Source organism: Notolepis coatsorum (assembly GCF_963971535.1).
Source record: "Notolepis coatsorum genome assembly, chromosome: 9".
Classification (NCBI taxonomy): Eukaryota; Metazoa; Chordata; class Actinopteri; order Aulopiformes; family Paralepididae; genus Notolepis; species Notolepis coatsorum.
This window is the reverse complement of record NC_140173.1, coordinates 129,218,009-129,241,967: the sequence shown is the minus strand read 5'-3', so window position 1 is coordinate 129,241,967 and position 23,959 is coordinate 129,218,009. Positions and strand designations below refer to the sequence as shown.

The window sequence follows — 23,959 nt, the reverse complement described above, 5'->3', positions numbered from 1 at the left end:
AGCCTGTATTCTGTATAATGATGACAATAGATTAATCTAATCTCATTTTGATCGGTCGCAAAGCGCTTCCGCCACCATTTTCACACGGCTGCATCATTAGTTGCATTTAATAAGCTGGACAGGTGTGTCTAAGCTCTCAACTTTTCTCGATTTCGTTTGCACACGGCACAGAGCCTGCCTTATAAGGAGCTCTGGAGGCGTTGTTTTGTATGCAAATGACCTAGACGGCAACGCGCGTTCATGTTTCAGAATGGTGACATTCCTCATCGCCGGTATCTCAGCTGTGATCGTTTGAGCCACTTAAGACATCTTCCCCACACGTTGGGGACTCAGAGTGAACTTGTCGTCGATTCTGTCTCAGTCGGTTCCAAGATAAGTCTTCCAAGAGAAGTCTTTGGGAAATATTGGGGAATGAGACCCAATGTCCTTAGTGGATAGCTCGCAAAGACAGAGCAGAATCCGTGTGCAAAGCAAACCCCACGCATGTAAGGGGGCAATTCCCACCGTGCAATCCATTCTTAGTGGATCCCGCCCTAATTGTCTGTTTTCGATATTTTATTGCCACTAGTTTGAAAAAAGACATGTTAAGGAAGCAAAATATAACAAAATCTCAATATCGTTGAAAAAAAGCTAAAACTGTCTCGCCTTAACAAGAATGCGATTCAAAGTCTGAGAGTCCACAAGAGACATTGTGGCTGACTCCCAGCGTCAATGTCTGGACTCGAGGACTTCAAAGTGTTTTTTTAATTCAAATAAAATCAAATCAAAGTGTGTACTCATTAAGTCTGAGCCTGTGTAGCCCAAGGCCACACATTGGTGGTGGAGGAAGTAATTTCCGCTCTAAATTGTAAAGTGGTTTTCATTCAATTTAATTTCAAACCTTTATTTACATTCAAAGAATGATTGAGGTTGCCCTCATTTGCAATGATGTCGAGTTACAGACAAATTAAAATAAATATCAAAACACAGATGAAAATAAAAATAAAGTCTGTCAAAACAGTTACACATTAAATAAATAGGACAAAACACTAGGGATCAAGTTGTTATGCCCCCAATCCCAATCAGAGTAATTTAAAGGAACACGCCAACTTTTGGGGAAATTTGCTTATTTGCCATGCCATCTACCCCGGAGTTAGACAAGCAGATACATACCCTTTTCTTGTCTGTGCATGCATTCAGAGTCGGGAAGACCTGCACCGTTAGCCTAGCTTAGCGTCATTCACAGGAAGTAGTGCGGCCCAGTTAGCCTAGTTCCAAACAGTCATGAAATACACTCCAAATACAACTCCAAAACTTTCCTGTAAACATGTTGGGCGCAGTGATTTCATCACCTCAAAAGCCCCATCGTAACTTCCGGCAATAAAACCAATGTGACTAAGTAACTAAAGATCCGGACCGATTGAAGCTATGGCTACTTGCTCTGAACATAGATTCCAACACACCGATAGAAATAATCAAGATTTAGCATTTTGCACTTAAGATGACTATTATGAAAAAATGCTACTTAGTAACCAAACCATGAGACGTTTTCTGAAGGATACGGCCATCCCATCCATCGGCATCGCACAGAGAGGAGAAAGTGAAACACTGGCAACCATGACTGTGGTACGATTTCAGTTATGTTTTTAGATGGAAGGCTGTATTCCATCTGTCTAACGTTAGAGAATATTGTGAGATTGATGAATAGGACGTAACTTTGCTGGACTATCCTAGTATAATCCTCAGTGGTCCCTGCATCCCCTTTGATTGCTACATTCGCTTGCTGACTGGCGTTACATAAAAACGAGGCTACTCGTAAATTGGTTAACCTATTTTGTTTACTCAGGAGTTCAGGTTATATGAACAGGTCTATGACCAAAGAAAAGAGCATAAAAGTGAGCGGCTGGGTGGCGCAGCGGTCTAAGCGCTCGTCACTCTGACTCAATTGGCAGAGTCAGCGGGAGGGGAGTCGATGGGTGGTAATTTGGTCGTTGTTAACAGCGACTCCTACAGGTCGGTCAGGGTGCCTGCACAGCAAGGACAGGAGATGTAGGTAGTGTGAGCTTCCCACACGTTACACCTTGCCAATGAGAGTCCGCGCTGGCAGGTGAACAATAAGTGGCTGGCTGACTCTGCATGTATCGGAGGGGACATGCGATAGATTATTCAACCCTTCCTATGACCGGCCAGTGGGGGGCACATGTGAGCAACGATCAAGACAGGGGAGGGAGGAATTGGCACGACTAAAATTGGGATGGGAGAAAAAACTGAAAAAGAAGGAGAAAAAGTGGATACAAAAATACACAAGTCACAATATGTCTACAGGAAAGTTTTGGAGTGTATTTCGTGACTGTTGGGAACAAGGCTAACTGGGCAGCCCTACTTCCAGTGAATGATGCTAAGCTAGGCTAACAGTGCGGGTGTTCCCTACTCTGAATGCATGCACAGAGAAGAAAATGGTATGCATCTGCTTGTCTAACTCCGGGGTAGATGGCAAATAAGCAAATTTCCCAAAAAGTTGGCGTCCGATACCGAGTCCCAATACGATATTCATATTTTCCTAGATATTACAGCTGCACTGTGCACACCTCAATTATATTAACGTTAGTAAAACCAATCCAATGTAGGTAAGATGTGCCTGGTAATTGAATAGCTCTGCTTAAAGAAACAAATAGCCTGCATCACAGCTTTCCCTTAATGAAATGGGTGTCTAGGAAAGTGCTATATTAATGCAATGACTAATTAATTCAAATCTATGCCTCTGCCTAATTAGCAGGTGAATGTGAATTATAAACAGTTACACAATGAGTAGGACAATGCGACAAAGGACTTAATGTAATATTCCCGGCCTCCTAATAGCAGTAAGGTGCTGTTCCAAACACTATCACCTCCTCTCCACCTGGCCATGTGATTGACAGTGGACTCCATATCTGAATATAGCAGAATGTCTGGCGCTAAACGCAGTGAATTCAAACAAAGACCCATCAGAGATAATTCTTTTCTGTCCACATGTCCATCATTCACCAAGTAGGACACTAAGTGTAATTAAGACAAGAGGCCCTTTTCACCTCGACAATGGGGATCCCTGTCAATGTCCTCCACCCTCCCTCCGTGTCCTTGTGTGTGTGTGTGTCTCTGTGTCTGTGTGTGTGTGTCTCTTGTCATTGAACTCACAGTAAGCATGTCGTCACACTTCATGTCCTGGGTCTCTCCATCTTCGCTCTTGTTGTAGAACTTGCGGAAGAAGTTGAAGGCCACCACAGAGTAGAGATACACCACTACTGCCAACAAGCCCACAGTCAGGACCAGCTGAGCGCACACACACACACACACACACACACACACACACACACACACACACACACACACACACACACACACACACACACACACACACACACACACACACACACACACACACACACACACACACACACACACACACACACACACACACACACACACACACACACAGTAGAGATCACAATGAGGTGAGGGGTCAATGGAATTGCAGCTTCGCCTCTCACACATAATGTGCCACTGTGACTGACAGACTCCATGCAGCGTAGAGGATCGTGTTGCAGCCCCGGGCAGAGAGCGCGCTGTGACACACAGAGTGACACAAGCCTCGTTGGCGCAGCAGGCAGCGCGTCAGTCTCATAATCTGAAGGTCGTGAGTTCGATCCTCACACGGGGCATGTGCTTTTAGATTCTAAGTCTCCCGTGATCAATGAATCAATGTTTGGTCTTAGTCCACTGAGACTTTGTTAGTCAATTGCTTGATTTCTATATATCTATCATTTTCTTTTATGTTTCCTACTTTTTTAAGAGGCATTTTTGCAAATTTCTTTTGTTTGCATTACATTTGTACAGATCTGACGATTAATTCGACGATTCCATTAGTTGACAAAGTCCTTGATTTTGTTTTAGTTTAGCACCATTATGAACCTCAAAACATAGTTAAAAACATGGCCCCAATAGGGAGGTGTAGTGGTTACGTCATTGCTGTTTCCGGCCGGTCCATATATTTCCCCATTGCCCATTTCTAAATCGTCTCGTTTAAAACAAATAAAGCATGAACATTTGCATGGTGTACCTTTCTGTGCATATTCATCCACAATCTATAGCTCAACATGAAAATCTTCGCAATTAATCTTTAAAAAAATCGCTGAATTTTATTTCAAACAAAAATGCTTAACACATTGAGTGCCAGCAGGGGGCGCACGATTTATCGCTTGAAAGCCAGCCTTTTTGGACAGATTTTCCGATATTTCATGATTTTCGCGGAGCTATTTCTATATTCTATATTATGGCTATGTGTCTAATACGCTTGTCGCTTATCAATGACATGCTTGCAGTCAACATGTACAAAACGGATTGTTTTTTCATCTGTACATTTCCGTTTTATACCGTTTTGAAAAACTGACGTTTTTGGACATTTCTAGAAAAAAATTGTATTCCGTGATAATAGCTCTTTACTAGAATACACACAACACGTTGTCATTTTCCGGCTGATTTATGAATCGTTTTCAAATAAACGCTAGATTATCGATAGTATATGTGTACTTATGCACGCTAGATAAGCGGGCTGAAAAATCTATTATCTATGACCTGGTCAGCACTAACGTGATACACGCACATACACACATATGGGACACGTTGCGAAATATGTGAAAAAAACATCTGATTACCCCAAGACTGGTAAAATAGATTCCTTACCTCACATCAGATGTTCTGCAAAAAGATTATTCCAATTCCTGATCGCCATTCCAAATATCGATCGCGTTTATTGATCCAATGATCCAACCTCTAAACACATAATCCACGCTGCTCTGAGGGTCCACAATGAATGCAATCGTCTCCGGTTACATGCCTGAATGAATGAATGAATGAATGAATGAATGAATGAATGAATGAATGAATGAATGAATGAATGAATGAATGAATGAACATTTTATTTAACAGATTGCAGAATGGGTACAATACAGTACGGCTCAATACACACAGTAAAATGTGGATTCCGTTTTTTTTTTATTATGCATTTCTATTGAGTCCAATCCAATGGGTGTGTTACCATCCAGGAGACGATAGGGGGCGGTTTTTGCCCTGTTCGAGCTCATAGACAGTCCCAATGATAACGTGATGCTGGATTGATGAAAAATGAATGGATATCGCTAATAAAAGCAATAACGATTAAATAACAAGATTTCTCGTCGCTGGCACTCAACGCATGGCGGCGAACAACGAGATTTCTCGTTGTTGGCACTAAAAGTGTTAAACAATAATATTAGTGATAGAAGGGAACTCATTTTGTGCAAAAATGGAAAGCTTGCCAATTGTAACGTTTGGGCCTTCTATCCTATTTCAGGAATGGAAGCCCTATTGCCATCCTGGAATTCTTCACCCTGTCTCTGTAATTATCCCTGATTGTTGTCACCTGCCTGTGTTTTGTGTCACTGGTTCTGATTGGGTCTGCGGGTTGTTTTGGGGCCTTTATCCCTTGCCTCTCTCTTTGTGTCGGTTCTTCAGCAGTGTTACTGGAAACAGCCGTCCACATGCAGAAGTCGGATATCTCGCCCGGTGTTATTGTTTAAGTTCTATTTTGCTTTCGGTCGAGAAGTCGGATATCTCACCGTTCCTATTTTTGGTTCTCCTCAGTACTATTATTTGTCTTGTTAATTACCTGCTATTGCTACCTATATATATTATCGCTCAAAGTGTTTCTGATAATAAAATAACACATATTCGAGAAGAGTAAACACCATCTGCGTCTCCTTCTTCCGTGCTACACAAGAACTCAACATTCTTACCTTGATTCCTAACAGCCAATGTTCATGAGGCAGAATTGTTACAATAGCCGATAATCCATTTTCCCAATGCATACGGGTGGACCTCGCGGGCCGTCAAAAGTGACGTCAGACTAAACACCTCCCTATACCACTGTGTTACTACAAACACAGAGACGCACACACCCACAGGGAAATGCTCTTGGTGGGGTCTTCTGAGAAACTACATGGACACACACTGTTATCTATTCACTGGTAGGAGTCTGCCTATGTTGGTCCCCACAGAGATGACACATTCCCCACTGGGATAGAAAAACAATTGCACCCCCCACACACATGCACGTGCGCACACACACACACACACACACACACACACACACACACACACATTTTAATACTTTATTTGGTTCCACAAATTATATTACATAAACAGGGAATCAAATGTATCGGGGCCAAGCAGCACTGAACACATAGCACCTCCTTCTCCACGTGGCTAAGCTGCCAATAATAGCTGAGACAGAGCAATATTTAAAATGACACACACACACACACACACACACACACACACACACACACACACACACACACACACACACACACACACACACACACACACACACACACACACACACACACACACACACACACACACACACACAGATGGATGGACAGACAAATTACCATTAGTACGCTTCAAATACTTATATAACCCTACAGGACAGGGCAAACAACAGATGCATGCAAATTGCACACACATACACACATTGAGCCAGATAGACAGACGTGCACCTGTTTGCCGTTGTGTGTGACAGAGGAGAGGATGGTGCGGAGGGTCTTGAAGCCCATGGCGATGTCCAACAGATGAGCAGCGAAGAAGAAGTTGTTATAGTGACCCAGAACAGACATGGCCATGTACCAGGTTAGGTACAGGAAGGACTGTGTACATGGGCCACACATGCGCACGCACACGCACACACACACACACACACACACACACACACACACACACACACACACACACACACACACACACACACACACACACACACACACACACACACACACACACACACACACACACACACACACACACACACACACACACACACACACACACACACACAAACCATTTAGATAATCAGTCCCAAACCTCAGAACAAATGTGTATTTTAGATAAGACAGAATTACAGGATATTACCACCTTCACATGTGTAATTATATGAAATGAGACCACACTGTTATCTTTACACAGTAGCAGCAAACTATAAATTCATACAAACTGGGAACAAGCCAGTTTGATATATTGCACATATTGCCAGGTCATTTGATGGTATCAGTGAAAAGCTAATTGCATGAAAGCCCTCCCATATCTACATCTACATGGGGACCTTTGTAAACAACAAGAAAACGCGATGATACTTTCTTAATTGAATCAATTGATATATTGCCAGGCCAGCTTACATTATCAGTGAACACAACTCCGAGTTCCCAGACCTGGTATTTGATGTCAATGGAATTGAATCTGAAACAGAAGTACATTTAGATAAGAAATAAGAACATTGTGGTCAAAACATCAGTGGATCAGACAAGGCTATTACTGCAAGACATGTGTCAAAGAGCCTGTGTTAGATAGTTTCAACTCAGAATGTCCTGTACCCTCTTTGTCGAAACATGGACAAAACGAACACACACACACGCACACACACACACACACACACACACACACACACACACACACACACACACACACACACACACACACACACACACACACACACACACACACACACACACACACACACACACACACACACACACACACACACACACACACACACACACACACACACACACACACACACACACTGTGGCATATGTTATAGCAAATTTGAGAAAATGGTGATTTTGCACATTTCCCAGGGAATGTGTACACTGATAAACTCACCTTCTTTAAAATGGGCATTTTGCCGATGTTTGACCTGAATCCCATCGCTCTGTTGTGAGGATGACATGTGATGTTCGGACATCAAACCCACCAACATGCCCAGTGTCATGAGAGAGCTTGACCGCATCGGCCCGCCAACAAACTCCACACCTCTAGTAGGCCGTAAGGTGAAGGCTGTATAGTTTCATCCCGTTCCCACTTTCCCGAATTACACAATAATTTTCACTCTGGGTGAAAGATATATTGGTGTAGATTTAGGAACAAAAAGGTCTCCATTGACAAAATAGCCCATTTTGCGCAATCATAATTTTAAAGTCGGGACTAGATCTTTCCTCGCGAACGGATATTTGGTCAACGCAGAGTTTTATTTGACGCAATTGGTGCGAGTTCGATCACGTATCTTGCGCTCGACCAATAGCAGCTCTCCTTGTTGCCAAGTTACAGACAACAAGAGATTGTGTAAACAGTAGCGTGATGTTATCGTGTCATTCACGGAGTACATCTCGACGCAAATGGACAACAAACACATACTAGCACTCGCAAAATAGGTTTCAAAACAATGTTATATGCATATACGCTACTATAGGCAATCTAATACAGCTGTGAAACGGGCGATAACGTTCGTGTTATTAACCATACTGTACATTTAAATCATATCGCCTTCTATCTACACCAACAACACAGCATTTCACACACCGATGCATGACGTCCTGTCGGGGCAATTATTCAATAAACCTCCATAAACACACAATCCGTGATGCATGCAGCACATTTGTATCAAAAACACTTTACTTTGTGATTCCCAACCAATGCTGGTACAATTTTCTAAAGATTGAGGTTGTACACAAATCAGTTCAGTGGATAGTATAATGACAAAAATGTATTAATAATTAATTTGGAATAATGGAATAATGTCAAACATTTACAAATCAATAAGTTACTCATTAACCTTTTTATTTTCCATTTAAAGACAAAATAGAATGCAGGTACAAAAATAGATTCAAGAGGTTTATTCGTCACATACATACACAAGTTTCAAGTTTGTTTATTATTTATAACGATAAAATATAGTAAATAGTAGTTTACGATGAAATGCTTGGTTCTGTATGAGCCCCTGAGAGTGTGCTTCATACAGTAAAAAAAGTAAGTAAGTAAAAAGTAAAGTAAAGAGGAATATTCAATATACATATACAATATACACTACAGAGTAAAATGAGTAAAGAGTGAGGTGTGTGGAGAGATCAGTGTCAAACTGATCTCAACAAATAAACAAATCACACTAATGTGATGAAACTTGAAACTTGAAACTTGAAACTTGTAACCCTAATCCCCTCACCCTATACATCCAAACCCCAGTCCACACACTCATCCACCACCACACTTCCCAGGCAACACTGATGTTAATCATCCTCACCACTATCATCTGAGTCATCCTCTAATGTAGCTATATCCTCCGTTTCCTTAGAAACATTTGCGCAGTTCTGGCATTGAGAAACATCTGTACATGGCATTTTTGCAGACATCTTCCTGTCTCACATTTTCCTTGTTTGCAACCGCAATGGACTACCTGCAACACACTATCAGGGGCCGGGTTTGTAGTCATCCAGGACACTGTTAACTCCCCATCCTCTACGTGCCACCCATTGCCAACGGGTGAAGGGGCACACATTACACTGTTCAATGAATGTCTCATTATAGCAGCTTGGTAATTTGCCCTTTTGCAGTGTTGGTACAATGCATCACTTGTCGGAGGCATAGAGAGTTCTGGTTCTGTGTGATATCGCATCTCCATGGCTGGTGTCTTGCTTCACCTGGGATGCTCTCAGCAACAGGCCTTTAAATACAATTGGAAAATGACATGAGTGTGTGTTGGGACTGAGAATTTCTTTGATTGTATTTTGATAATGTGAGGAAAATGTTATCTATCTGTGTTAAATCTCTGTACAGCTTGACTAGTTAATATGATTAACTAGTTTACAGCTTAACTCAACAAGCAGACTTTGTGGAGACTGTGGCTTCACTCCCCCCCCCCCCCACACACTAGGACAAAAGAGCCACAGGCATGCACCCCTCCCCCAGTATATATGTGTGTGTGTGTGTGTGGGGGGGGGGTTAACAGAAGCAATGGTTCTAAAAACGAACACACTTTAAACGTCACTATGAACTAACTAGTAGTAAAACTACATACAGTATCTGAAGAAAACTAGAATGCTAGTTATGTCAAGTATAAAAACACAGCTAAACTGTATCTGATGAATTGAAAATGGGGGACCTGATGAATTGAAAATGGGGGACCCTGATGTAAACAAGACGAAAGTCTTTCTCTGGTCTGCATCCCCTTAACAATTGTGTGTATTGAGCTGTACTGTATTGTACCCATTCTGCAATCTGTTAATAAAGTTTTCAATCAATCAATCAATCAATCTCAGCACAGCATCAAATAGTGTATTTTTCACATTAGTGTAGCTAGGCTTTTTTTTCATACCTGCAGACAATGTTTCAGCCATAGATAGATGGTCCCTCTTGCGTTTGCCCTTCACAGTTACATATTTGTCCCTTGTCTTGCAAATGATGCACAAGACTGAGGTACAAGTCCCACAAAAGCTGGTAAGCCTGTCCTGGATCGAAGTTTCTTCAGAGGACTTTCACTTGTAGAGCCATGTTCTGTAAGTTCTGGCTCTCCTGCATCCACATCTTGAGCTGCAGAACACATAGCCCGTTTCGCAACTGTATCCAAGCGTTTTTTGTCGATAAAACGCCTATAGCAAGTAGCGTGAAAACCAGCATCTCCAGGAACATTGGCAAACTCGATCTCTAAACAATGTTTGTATGTATCTGCAATGATATGATTCTCGCCTGGCAATTTAAGCCACCGCTCGACGCAGTTTCTATATCTATCCCACCGTGTCTGTGTAAAACCTTGTACACTTTCTTTCTGAACGGATGTGAGATGCACATAACATTGTTTCTAAACCTTTTTGTGAACTTTAGAAGGTGTTTTTTTCTCCATTTTCGTCCTCTTCTGTACTCGTCGATGAGTACTGCCTTTCAGTTGCTTCCATTCCTACTGTTTACACAAATCTCTTGTTGTCTGTAACTTGGCAACAAGGAGAGCTGCTATTGGTCGAGCGCGCGATACGTGACCGAACTTGCACCAATTGCGTCAAATAAAACTGTGACAAGTATCCGTTCGCGAGGAAAGATCTAGTCCCGACTTTAAAAAAATGATTGCGCAAAATGGGCTATTTTGTCAATGGAGAACTTTTTGTTCCTAAATCTACACCAATCTATCTTTCACCCAGAGTGAAAATTGTGTAATTCGGGGAGGTGGGAACGAGAATAGTTTTCTAGCCACTTCTCAGCCTTCACACTATAGTGAACACTGTCTCCAGTAAGAGCTAATAAGCATGACGTGACAGCATTGTTAGACCCAGGGAGCTCAGTAGCACTGGTAAAACCAGAGTTGGTGGACGGTCCCCTCCTGGAAAAAACAGTGGGAGTCACCTGTGTGCACGGGGAGACTAGACAGTATCCTACTGCCACCATCGAACTAACCTCCACCAGGGGTTAATGCACGACGACCGTGGGGGTAGTCAAAAACCTCCTGGTGGCTGTATTAATTGGAACTGATTGTGCTGATTGTGGTTGTTAGCCGAAAGATGCTGCCCCCCCAGGACAGTGTCCACCACCACGCCGACCAGAGCCCGGACACGACGGACCCGGATGTGCGGCTTACACGAGGTGGACCCCCAGGCTTCTACTGACCCCCTACCAGAGGAAGACTCCAGCCCGGTCAGCAAGGACAACGACGAGGGAGAGCCCACCGCCGGCCCACCAGTCCACAGCAGCAGGGAGGAGTCATCGCTCCACGAAGAGACCGAACCGGTCTGGGGTGATCTATTCCCCGGCAACCCGAACGATGACACCCCACCCTTACCACCACAACTGACGGGACGGTTTGGCACCGCCCAGCTGGAGGACGAGAACCTGGCCCCAGCACTACGTCAGACTACTCCAACCGAACAAGGCCACTGGCCATGACAACATCCCCTCCAAATTCCTCAGAGACTCAGCAGCCGCCATCACCCCAGTCATCACACACATAATAAACCTCTCCATAAAACAGGGACACGTAGCCAAAAACTTCAAAATTGCGAGAGTAACCCACCTGCACAAAAAGGGCAACAAATTAGACCCAGGCAACTACCGCCCTGTTTCTATTCTTACCTCCATCTCGAAAGTCATGGAAAAAATTGTATACGAACAGGTCGAAAAGTACCTAGCGGGAAAAAAATCTAATCTACGAATTCCTATCTGGCTTCAGAACATCCCACTTCACTGACACATGCCTTCTCTATTTGAACGACCACATCAAACAAGAGGTGGACGTGGGCAAATACTGCGGCATGGTCATGCTGGACCTACAAAAGGCCTTCGACACTGTCAATCACTCCATTCTGATTGACAAGCTAAAAGCAATTGGTTTTGATAGTCTATCAGCGAGCTGGATGCAATCCTACCTGGAGGGGAAAGAACAGATGGTGGAGGTAATGGTACTGAGCTGTGGTGTTCCACAAGGAAGCATACTAAGACCGCTACTGTTCCTAATTTATGCAAATGACATGTCGTCAGCTTGTGACTGCAACTTGTTCCTGTTTGCGGACGACTCAGCCCTGCTGGTCTCTGACAAGAACAAGTTACAGGTTGAAAAAACCCTCAGCTCGGAACTTGGCAGAATCTGCACCTGGCTCGCTGATAAACTATCATTACACCTGGGGAAAACACAGTCCATTCCCTTCGGTTCAAATAACAAACTCAGCAAGACCGACGGCTTCTCAGTTACAGTGGGTGACAATATTGTCACAAAGAAAGATGAAATTACATACCTGGGTTCCATCCTAGAGGCAAATCTTTCCTGTGACAAAATGGCATCCAATGTAATAAAAAAAGTCAACCAACAAACTAGATTCTTGTACCGGATCTCCTCTCTGGTAAACAAGAATACCCTGACTCTGGCAGGAGCACTCATTCAAGGGTACTACGACTATGCCTGCACTCATAGGCGGCGGGTGAGCTGGACATTAGGGTAGGCTATATATGGGATGGGAGTAGCGCGGAGCGTGCAAAATTTGTCCTTTTTCTTTTTTGCTTGCACGCAAACAGTGCACGCAAACGGTGCACGCAAACGGTGCTGTCCAGGTTCTGATTTCATACAATACACACACCCACTAGGCTACTACAGCGAGCCCCACTCATTTCATACAGTGCAAATAAATTGTTCAAATGAAGGCATCCAATACGATTAACCATTGTCTTACCTTAATGCAACAAAAAAAATACGACGTTTCGTGCATCAATGATCTTTTCTGCTTTAAGTTTGTCTGTGAGATCACTTTCAATGTGAAGCTGCTTTGAAAACAATGTACATAGTAGCTCTAAAAAGGTTCCACGATTTGATTAACTCTGACTCAGTCTCACCATGCCCTCCTAGAGCAAGCCCTCGGCCTCAGGTGATCCCTGTTATGCCCAGGCGGCATGTAACTTGGAATGGAGTTCCAGGTCTTGGCAGCTCTCACGGAGAGGGCTGATTTTCTAAATGTACTTGTCCTTAATGGAACAGCCAAGTCACCCGGTACAACAGTTCTGGTGAACCTGGAGGTGAAAAATCGGAAAGTGGGGGTGGGGCTAGACCATGGAGGATTTTGAAGACCAGACTGGCATCGGTTAGTTTGATGATGCGGCGTGATTGGTTACTGCCTGCAGTCTGGAATGTTAAACGGCCACCACACCTACTGCCATTGACACCTTGGTTGGCCGACCCTTGCGTATTGTCACCACCGGGCTGCAGCAGCCCACACACACAATATCGTAGCCAAGGTTGCGCATAATAATGCGCAGACTGGGGCTGCTGGTTTGGGTCGGCATAGCCTTGCCTGGCCTTACATACCCGCCGCCTATGCCTGCACTTCATGGTACCAAATCACCTCAAAGGCGCTAAAAACTAAATTACAAACATCACAAAACAAACTGGTCAGACTACTGCTTGACCTTACTCCTAGAACCCACCTCACCCCTGCCCACTTTGACAACCTAGGATGGCTTAGAGTAGACGACAGAGTACAGCAACTTGCAATGGGCCTGGTCTACAAGATACACTACACCACCCAGGTACCCATGTACATGTCAAAATACTTCCCAAAGGTCAGTGAATATGAATACCATGACCACAACACCAGAGGGAGCTCCACAAATCATGTCAAACCCAGATTTGGCTCAAACAAGGGACTAAACACGTTTCACAATTATGCCACATCAATGTGGAATGCCCTACCCACAGCTGTAAAGGAATGCGAATCACTACCCACTTTCAAAACCATTCTCAAAGAGCACCTACGGGAGACTGCAATTCGAAACTGGCCCCTGTAAATGTCCAAACCCAACCCCCTCCAGTGGGTTGCATCTGTACACATTAACCAATTACTGTAACACTGTACACATTAACCAGATTCATCATGGAGTGTTTTTTATACAGTGCCATTGACAAAGACCAGACAGTCCTGAGCTGGACATCAATAAGCCCATCTTGTTAATGCTTAGCAGAGGGCCTTCTATCGAATACCATTCTCCTGAAAAGGTACAGTAAGGGGCACCAGGGGACTCAACAAAAATAATTTCCTCCTTTGAGGAAGAAATTAACTAGGAATGTGAAAGGATATCCAGTTAGCCGGTTAGTCGTTTAAAATTAACCGGGTATTAATAATGGTTAAATGGTTAACCTCTTAATCTCGGTACCGGGCCGAGATTTATTTCACATCACAAATAGTTCAATACAGTACAATACAATAAGTTATGTTGCATTTCTTTTTCAAATGTAGCCAAGAGTAAAGACCATAACACTATCAAAACAGCAGTCAAGTGTCATGGTCCCAGCCAGGGATCCTGCCCGAACAATATGAACAGTGGTTTTCTGCCGCCCTCTGGTGGCCAAACGCAGCAGCAACTGCAGATACTTAACCTCCTAGGTTTGCTGGATACTATTACTACTATGTTTAATGTTATGCTGTGTTTCCTCTGTTCATGTTGTGTGTCCCCGTTTTAGCTTGTGTTTAAAAGGTTTATCTTTTTATATGTTTCCTTTAAGGTATCCTTTTCATGTTTCCTTTAAGGTATCCTTTGATTGATTGATTGATTGATTGATTGAAAACTTTATTAACAGATTGCAGAATGGGTACAGTACAGTACAGCTCAATACATACAATTGTTAAGAGGATGCAGACCAGAGAAAGACTTTCGTCTTGTTTACATCAGGGTCCCCCATTTTCAATTCATCATAACATATATGACATACACGACATACAGATAGACAGTACTGCTACATCTATACATTTATGACATACCAGATTTGCAAATACAGTACGGTTTGTGATACAAAAAGAGTCCAGAAAAGAGAGTATATACATTTGAAGTAGAAACTGTACATTGGAGGAGGTTGGGTAGGTGGGGTGGGGTTGAGTGGGTGGGGGGGACTGTACATTGGAGGTGGTTGGGTGGGTGGGGTGGGGGGGGAGGGGTTGGGTAGGAGGGGTGGGTGGGTGGGGGACACACACTGTACAACTGTACAAGCAAAACTGTACATTGGAATATTGACAAAACCATACTTGGTCATTTACTGTACATTGGAGGGGGTTGGGTTAGGACATTTACAGGGGCCAGTTTCGAATTGCAGCCTCCCGTAGGTGTTCTTTGAGAGTGGTTTTGAAAGTGGGTAGTGATTCACATTCCTTTACAGCTTTGGGTAGGGCGTTCCACATTGATTTGGCATAATTGCTAAACGTGTTTAGTCCCTTGTTTGAGCCGAATCTGGGTTTAACATGATTTGTGGAGCTCCCTCTGGTGTTGTGATCGTGGTATTCACTGACCTTTGGGAAGTATTTTGACATGTACATGTGTACCTTGGTCGTGTAGTGTATCTTGTAGACCAGGCCCATTGCAAGTTGCTGTACTCTGTCGTCTGCTCTAAATCAAATCAAATGTATTTATAAGGCCCGACAACACACGTTAATGTCCCCATGGGCTGTACAAGTCTTCTTTAAACAAGTCAAGAAGAAAACATAACAATAAGTCAAGAACAGAACAAGAACACCATAAGGTCCAACAAATTTAAAATAAATGCAAATAAATGAAAGAATGCAAGCACTCCCAGACATACCCCACGCAAAGGTAAGGAAAAACTCACTAAAACCTAACAATAGGGGGAAATGCTCCACAGGCAGTGTGGAGGAGAGAAACCTTAGAAGGGCCATTCAAGGGGGGATCTCCCTTCTTAGATGTCGGTGATAGTAGTGTTGCAGACTAACAACTCTAAGCCATCCTAGGTTGTCAAAGTGGGCAGGGGTGAGGTGGGTTCTAGGAGTAAGGTCAAGCAATAGTCTGACCAGTTTGTTTTGAGATGTTTGTAATTTTGTTTTTAGCGCCTTTGAGGTGCTTTGGTACCATGAGGTGCAAGCATAGTCGTAGTACCCCTGAATGAGTGCTCCTGCCAGAGTCTTCAGGGTATTCTTGTTTACCAGAGAGGAGATACAGTACAAGAATCGAGTTTTTATTAGCAGGGCTGAGTCAACCGCAAACAGGAACAAGTTGCAGTCACAAGCTGACGACATGTCATTTGCATAAATTAGGAACAGTAGCGGTCCTAGTATGCTTCCTTGTGGAACACCACAGCTCACTGTGAGGGGGGGGATAGGGTACCGTTTACCTCCACCATCTGTTCTCTCCCCTCCAGGTAGGATTGCATCTAGCTCACCGATAGACTATCAAAACCAATTGCTTTTAGCTTGTCAATCAGAATGGTGTGATTGACAGTGTCGAAGGCCTTTTGTAGGTCCAGCATGACCATGCCGCAGTATTTGCCCGCGTCCACCTCTTGTTTGATGTGGTCGTTTAAATAGAGAAGGCATGTGTCAGTGGAGTGGGATGTTCTGAAGCCAGATTGGAATTCGTAGATTAGATTTTTTGCCGCAAGGTACTTTTCGACCTGTTCATATAAAAAAAATTCCATGACTTTCGAGATGGAGGTAAGGATAGAGTTTCTCAAGTTTCAAGTTTCTTTAATAGTTGTCATACAGAAGTACAGAATACTTTCATACAAAATGCTTCTTACTGTTACGCTCCAGAGACTGTGCTAGACAAGATAGTATCGAATAACATAGTATAGCATGTAATTTAGAAGAAGAAAAAGAGGTCTCAGTGTTCGGTATAGACATATGTACAATGTTCTGAGTTACCATATAATATACAATACTATGCAGTGTACTAATGTACAGTACTATATAGTGCAAAGCAGAAATGGGATGAGGTACAATTTAGGTACAATTTACAGTAAGGTGTACGAGTTGTAGTGCAATCCTTCATCAATAAATATAAAGTGTGGGGAGTGGGTGCTACAGTGTGTTTGTTTAAAGTGGGTGTGTGCTATAAAGTGTGTGGAGTGGGTGCTACAGTGTGTTTGTTTAAAGTGAGTGTGTGCGTGTGGATGTGTGTGCTATGTGCGTTTGGTGGTTGTTGTTGTGTAGTGTTCATTGTTCGTTTAGCAGCCTGATGGCCTGGGGATAGAAGCTTCTTCTGAGTCTTTCTGTGCTCGCCTTGAGACTCCGGTATCGCTTGCCTGACCGCAGCAGTTCAAAGAGGCAGTTGTTCGGGTGACTGGAGTCTTTAATGATTCTCTTAGCCTTGCCCTTGCAACGCTTGTTGTAAATGTTCTGGAGGGTGGGGAGCCCCCCTCCAATTGTGCGTTCGGCTGAACGTGTCACTCTTTGTAGTCTGCTTCGGTCTTGTGCAGTGCTATTCCCAAACCAGGAGGTGATGTTGCCGGTCAAGATGCTCTCTATTGTACATGAGTAGAAGTTCTTAAGGATCTTCTGACTGACTTGGAACTTCCTTAGGCGCCTGAGGAAGTAGAGGCGTTGTCGTGCCTTCTTCACAACACTGTCAATGTGTGTGGTCCATGTCAAGTCCTCGGATATGTAGGCTCCGAGGTACTTAAAGCTGTTGACTCTCTCAACCGGTGCCCCGTCGATGCTGAGGGGGCTGTAGTCCTTGACCCCCGACCTCCTGAAGTCCACAATCATCTCCTTTGTTTTGCTGACGTTCAGGGAGAGGCTGTTTTCCTGGCACCATCCCGCCAGGACCTTGACCTCTTCCAGGTAGGCCCTCTCGTCGTTGGCAGAGATCAGGCCCACCACCACTGTGTCGTCAGCAAATTTGATGATTGTATTGCTACTCCGCTGAGCCACACAGTCGTGTGTGTACAGGGAGTAGAGGAGGGGACTCAGAACACAGCCCTGGGGGGCCCCTATGTTGAGGGTGATGGATGAGGAGGTGCAGTTGCCTGCTCTCACCACCTGGGGTCTGCCAGTCAGGAAGTCCAAGACCCACTGGCAGAGGTCATAGTTCAAGCCCAGGTCCCTGAGCTTGGCTATGAGTATGGAGGGGACTATGGTATTGAATGCCGAGCTGTAGTCGATGAATAGCATTCTCACATAGTTCCCCTGCCTCTTGTCCAGGTGTGATGCTGCTGTGTGCAGCACATGGGCTATGGCGTCCTCCGTGGACCTGTTGGGGCGGTATGCAAATTGCAGGGGGTCCATGTTGATGGGGAGGGAGGAGCAGATGTAGCCCTTTACTAGCTTCTCAAAGCACTTCATGGCTATGGAGGTGAGAGCTACAGGGCGGTAGTCGTTGAGGCAAGCAGGCTTGGATTTTTTGGGTACAGGGATAATAGTGGACTTCTTCAGGCAGGTGGGGATGACAGCCTGTTCTAAGGACAGGTTAAATATGTCAGTGAATACTGGGGCCAGTTGGTCGGCACAGACTTTTAGGACGCGGCCGGGGATGCCGTCCGGACCTGCTGCCTTCCTGATATTCACTTTTTTAAAGGTCCGCCTCACCTCATGCTCTGTTACCCTGAACACTGCGCCTCCATCAGCAGCCGACCCCCCCCCCCCCATTGCCGTGGCTTGTGAGCTGGTGTTGTTATTACCAGCATCAAACCTCGCATAGAAGGTATTGAGGTCATTTGCTAAGGAGATGTCACTGTTCAGTTTGAGGGAGGCGCCTTTGTAGTCTGTCATCGTTTTGAGCCCCTGCCACATAGCTCTAGAGTCAGCTTGTTCAAACTGGAGTTCAATTTTATCCCTGTAGCGCCGTTTGGCCTCTGACACTGTCCTCCTTACAGGGCGGTAGTTGCCTGAGTCTAATTTGCTGCATTTTTTGTGCAGGGGTGTTACTCTCGCAATTTTGAAGTCCTTGGGGACGTGTCCCTGTTTTATGGAGAGGTTTATTATGTGTGTGATGACTTGGGTGATGGCGGCTGCTGAGTCTCTGAGGAATTTGGAGGGGATGTTGTCATGGCCAGTGGCCTTGTTCGGTTGGAGGGCGCTCAGTTTTTTGAGTACCTCATCTGTTGTTACCATTTCCAGTTTGAAGTCGTCTTTGTGGACCCCTAGGTTCTTGTAGTATGCTACTATGTGTTCTACCCCATAATGCCCTGAGTGGGAGGGTAGTTTGTTTACCAGTGTTGTGGCTATGTTTGTGAAGAAAATGTTTAAGTAATTGGCTACATCCAGCTTGTCTGTGATGAGTGTGTTGTCCGTCTTTATGTTTATGTTTGAGAATCTGGTTTTAAGTTTTTTACTGCAGCCTAGTTGATTATTGAGTAATTTCCAAAGTTCACGTGGTTTGTTTTTGTTTTCCTCGGTTTTGTCATTGATGCATTTTTTTTTGCAGTTTTGATCATGGAGTTTACGTCATTTCTTAGTCTCTTTCTTTCCAGTTTGCATTCAGTCACGTGGGCTTGGAGTTCACTGCTCGTGCTTTTGACTGACTTTTATGAAACTCAGAGCATTTTTGTCTCTGGTTTTCATAGCGGTCAGTATTTCAGTGTGCATCCACGGCTTTTTACCCTGGTGGTTCTTAGGGGGGCCATGTTGTTTACATATGTTTCCTGTGAGGTTAATCCTTTTCATATGTTCCATTAAGATAATTCCTTTAAAACACAAGCTAAAACGGGGACACACAACATGAACAGAGGAAACACAGCATAACATTAAACATAGTAGTATTAGTATCCAGCAAACCTAGGAGGTTAAGTATCTGGAGTTGCTGCTGCGTTTGGCCACCAGAGGGCGGCAGAAAACCAGTGTTCATATTGTTCGGGCACGATCCCTGGCTGGGATCATGACACAAAGTGTATATTTTCAGCACTACATTTGTTTACCAATGATTTTAAGTGTTATTAGCAAAATATGAGCTTATAAAAATCTCTGCGCATTGCACCGGAAAATGGACGATTTAGACCGAAATAAAGGAAGCCGCCATGAAATCATTGTAGTCCTAAGAAAGAGAAGACCCAGGGCTTTCGATTTACATTTCATAAAACTACACTACCCAGCTCACACCAGTCGCATACAAATATAGTCCAACATTCTTCTTTTACAGATATTGACGTGAAAATCTTGTTTATATCTCACGGGTCGAACAAACCTCAACGTTATTGCCATAAAATACAACATATATTGTTGCTTTACCTTTCTGTGAATGTCTAGGAAAAAACGGTCGCAATCCGGTAAAAAATGGCGGCGTTATAGACATTATACAAAAGTAACTGTACTTACAGTACATTTCATTCACGGTCTTTGCTGCCCTGTAAATCCAGATTTAACTCTGCATTGGAAAGAAGAGATTTGGGCTGATCCATAGATATGACTTGGCCATAATAAGGTCATTTATAGGCCTGCTATTCTATATTCATATTTCAAATTGCATGTGTCCAAATGGCAAAATGCAGTACTGTATCTACAAAAAAACTGTAAATCATCTGCCCTTTGTTCATTGGCTTAGATCTTTTGTACACTTGATCTCAAGTTCAAGTTTCTTTATTAGTTGTCATACATAAATACAGAATACTTCTGCATGAAATGCTTCTTTCTGTTTTGCTCCTGCGAGTGTGCTAGATAAAATAACAAGATAGTATAAAATAAGTATAATACAAGTATAAAATAGAAAGTCAAGTATGTAAACAAGTGTAAACAAAACAAAAATTTTCAATATACATATATATGTAAAGTCTATACAATGCAGATACAGTACAGTGTAGAAATGGTGAGGTATAGCTTAGCTTGTGGTACCACCTTGTGGTGGTGAGGTGCAATGAGGTGCAATGAGGTGCATGAGATTGATGTGCAAATCTCCTTACCAATAAAATAAAGTGTGTTAGTGTCTAAAGCGTGTAAAGTGGGTGCTACAGTGTGTTGTTTATTTAAAGTGAGTGTGTGCGTGTGTATGTGTGTGCTGTGGGTGTAATTGATGGTTTGTTATTGTTCATTGAGCATCCTGATGGCCTGGGGATAGAAGGTTCTTCTGAGTCTCTCTGTGCTTGCCATGAGACTCCGGTATCGCTTGCCTGACCGCAGCAGTTCAAAGAGGCAGTTGTTTGGGTGGCTGGGGTCTTTGATTATTATCTTAGCCTTACCCATGCAGCGCTTGTTGTAAATGTCTTGGAGAGTGGGAATTCCCCCTCCAATTGTGCGTTCGGCTGAACGGGCCACTCTCTGTAGTCTGCTACGGTCTTGTGCAGTGCTATTCCCAAAACAGGAGGTGATATTGCCAGTCAGGATGCTCTCTATTGTGCATGAGTAAAAGTTCTTGAGGATCTTCTGACTCACTTGGAACTTCCTTAGGCGCCTAAGGAAGTAGAGGCGTTGTCGTGCCTTCTTGATAACACTGTCAATGTGTGTGGTCCATGTCAAGTCCTCGGATATGTGGACTCCGAGGTACTTAAAACTGTTCACTCTCTCAACTGGTGCCCTGTCGATGCTGAGGGGGCTGTAGTCCCTGACCCCCGACCTCCTAAAGTCCACAATCATCTCTTTTGTTTTGCTGACGTTCAGGGAGAGGCTGTTCTCTTGACACCATCCCGCTAGAACCTTTACCTCTTCCAGGTAGGCCCTCTCATCGTTTGCAGAGATCAGGCCCACCACTACAAATTTGATGATTGTGTTGTTGTTCCGCTGTGCCACACAGTCATGTGTGTACAGGGAGTAGAGGAGGGGACTCAGAACACAGCCCTGGGGGGCCCCTATGTTGAGAGTGATGGATGAGGAGGTGCAATTGCCTGCTCTCACCACCTGGGGTCTGCCCGTCAGGAAGTCCAAGACCCACTGGCAGAGGTCATAGTTCAAGCCCAGGTCCCTGAGCTTGGCTATGAGTTTGGAGGGGACTATGAATGCTGAGCTGTAGTCGATGAATAGCATTCTCACATAGTTCCCCTGCCTCTTGTCCATGTGTGATGCTGCTGTGTCCAGCACATGGGCTATGCCGTCCTCCATGGACCTGTTGGGGCGGTATGCAAATTGCAGGGGGTCCAGGTTGATGGGGAGGGAGGAACAGATGTAGCCCTTCACTAGCTTCTCAAAGCACTTCATGGCTATGGAGGTGAGAGCTAGTGCACTGCAACCCTGCCCGAGCCCGACGGGGCCCTACCCGGCCCGATGGGTTCGGGCTGGGTAGGGCTTTTTTTTTTAATAAATCATTCGGGCTCGGCTGGGCTTGGCATCCCCCTCTTTTTTTTCTTTTTTCTTTTTTTTCACTTTCTATTTCGCGCCATGACGATGTAATTACGCAGGGAGAAATCGAGGAGAGTAGAACAGTGCTGCTGACTGCTGAAGGACATCAACGGTGGATGATGAACAGCGGACCAAAGTGGTTAATCATTTGTTGTTTGAAGTGGAATATAGCCAGTTGGCGAACATTTTAATTTGTTCTTGGAAGTTTTGTTGCTGACGTCAACAGCGAAGTGGTAAGTCCTGATTTATTCAAATGAATTGGCTTCTGGTCGAGTGTTTTCTGTATGCGTTTGTGTCAGGACATTAATGTTCTGTCTCTGCAGTGTGGAGGTATTTCATTGTTTTGACAGCTCAAAACACACAGGTCACGCTGCCCTGTTCTGTTGTGCTTTCATATAAATGTTGCTCTGCTCGAAATCTTATTTCTGTTTTCTGTTGGTTTGTATAGTGACTGAGGCTATTGTGTTGTGTGTGTGCGTCAAAGAAGATTCCATATAGCCTTCAATACGTTTTAAATGTTTTATTGACCATAGTTAATTAATTGACTTCCCATATTTGCGACACAAAGCTTTATGCAATGCAGCATATCTCGCCCTGCGTGTGTGTAACATTTAGCTCATGTGTATTGTAAATCTAAAATAAAATAAGCCAGGCTGGCAAAGGTGGCAAAGCTGGCACGCCAGTACCTCTGTATACTCGCAACATCGGATTCGGTAGCATCCTAGCAGTGATTTTGGACTGATTGTGACGAGGCACCGCGTCAGTCTAACGCGAGCACTGGGAAATATAGAGGCATTTGCGAAACAGGCTATAGAATGCTTGTTAGTTTTCAGCGTGATATGTGTTATTTAGTTAGACCTATTGGACATTTTCGTTTTTGTTTATTTATTAAGTTAATATATAAACAGTGTTTTCGAATATTTAAAACAAAAAAAAATTTAATATTTGGCTATATAATTAATGCTTCTTTAGTTTTCACTATCTGTTATTTAGGTAGACCTATTGAACATTTTCGTTTTTGTTTATTTATTAAGTTCATATAAAACCGTGTTTCGAATATTTAAACCAAATACAAATAAAAAAATTATTTTAAGTCTAATATTTTTTTTTCCTTCAGGTTTTCACTCGGGCTAGGGCTTAAAATGTTATTTACAGTCAGGCTTATTTTCGGGCAGGGCCTGAAGTTCACAGGCTCGGGCTGGGCACGGGCTTCATTTCAAGGCCCTTGCAGACCACTAGTGAGAGCTACAGGGCGGTAGTCGTTGAGGCAAGCAGGCTTGGATTTTTTGGGTACAGGGATAATGGTGGAATTCTTCAGACAGGTGGGGATGACAGCCTATTCCAAGGACAGGTTAAATATGTCAGGGAATACCGGGGCCAGTTGGTCGGCACAGACTTTTAGGACGCGGCCGGGGATACCGTCCGGTCCTGCTGCCTTCCTGATATTCACTTTCTTAAAGGTCCTCCTCACCTCATGTTCTGTTATCCTGAACACTGAGTCTCCATCGGCAGTGGCCCCCCCCTCCATTGCAGTGGTTTGTAGGCTGGTGTTGTTATTCACAGCCTCAAACCTCGCATAGAAGGTATTGAGATAATTTGCCAATTGGATGTCACTGTTCAGCTTGAGG

At 43.9% G+C, this 23,959-nt stretch overlaps 1 protein-coding gene across 1 annotated transcript in view; it reads right to left on the bottom strand.

The window, feature by feature from the left end:
- Positions 1-23,959, bottom strand: part of ryr2b (ryanodine receptor 2b (cardiac)) — a gene marked incomplete at both ends in the record, with an annotated part of 396,550 nt that overhangs the window by 24,930 nt on the left and 347,661 nt on the right. Inside the window, 3 exon segments of the mRNA XM_084321996.1 lie at positions 3,154-3,288; positions 6,555-6,701; positions 7,227-7,287. Of these exon segments, the coding sequence (XP_084178122.1) occupies positions 3,154-3,288; positions 6,555-6,701; positions 7,227-7,287 (343 nt within the window).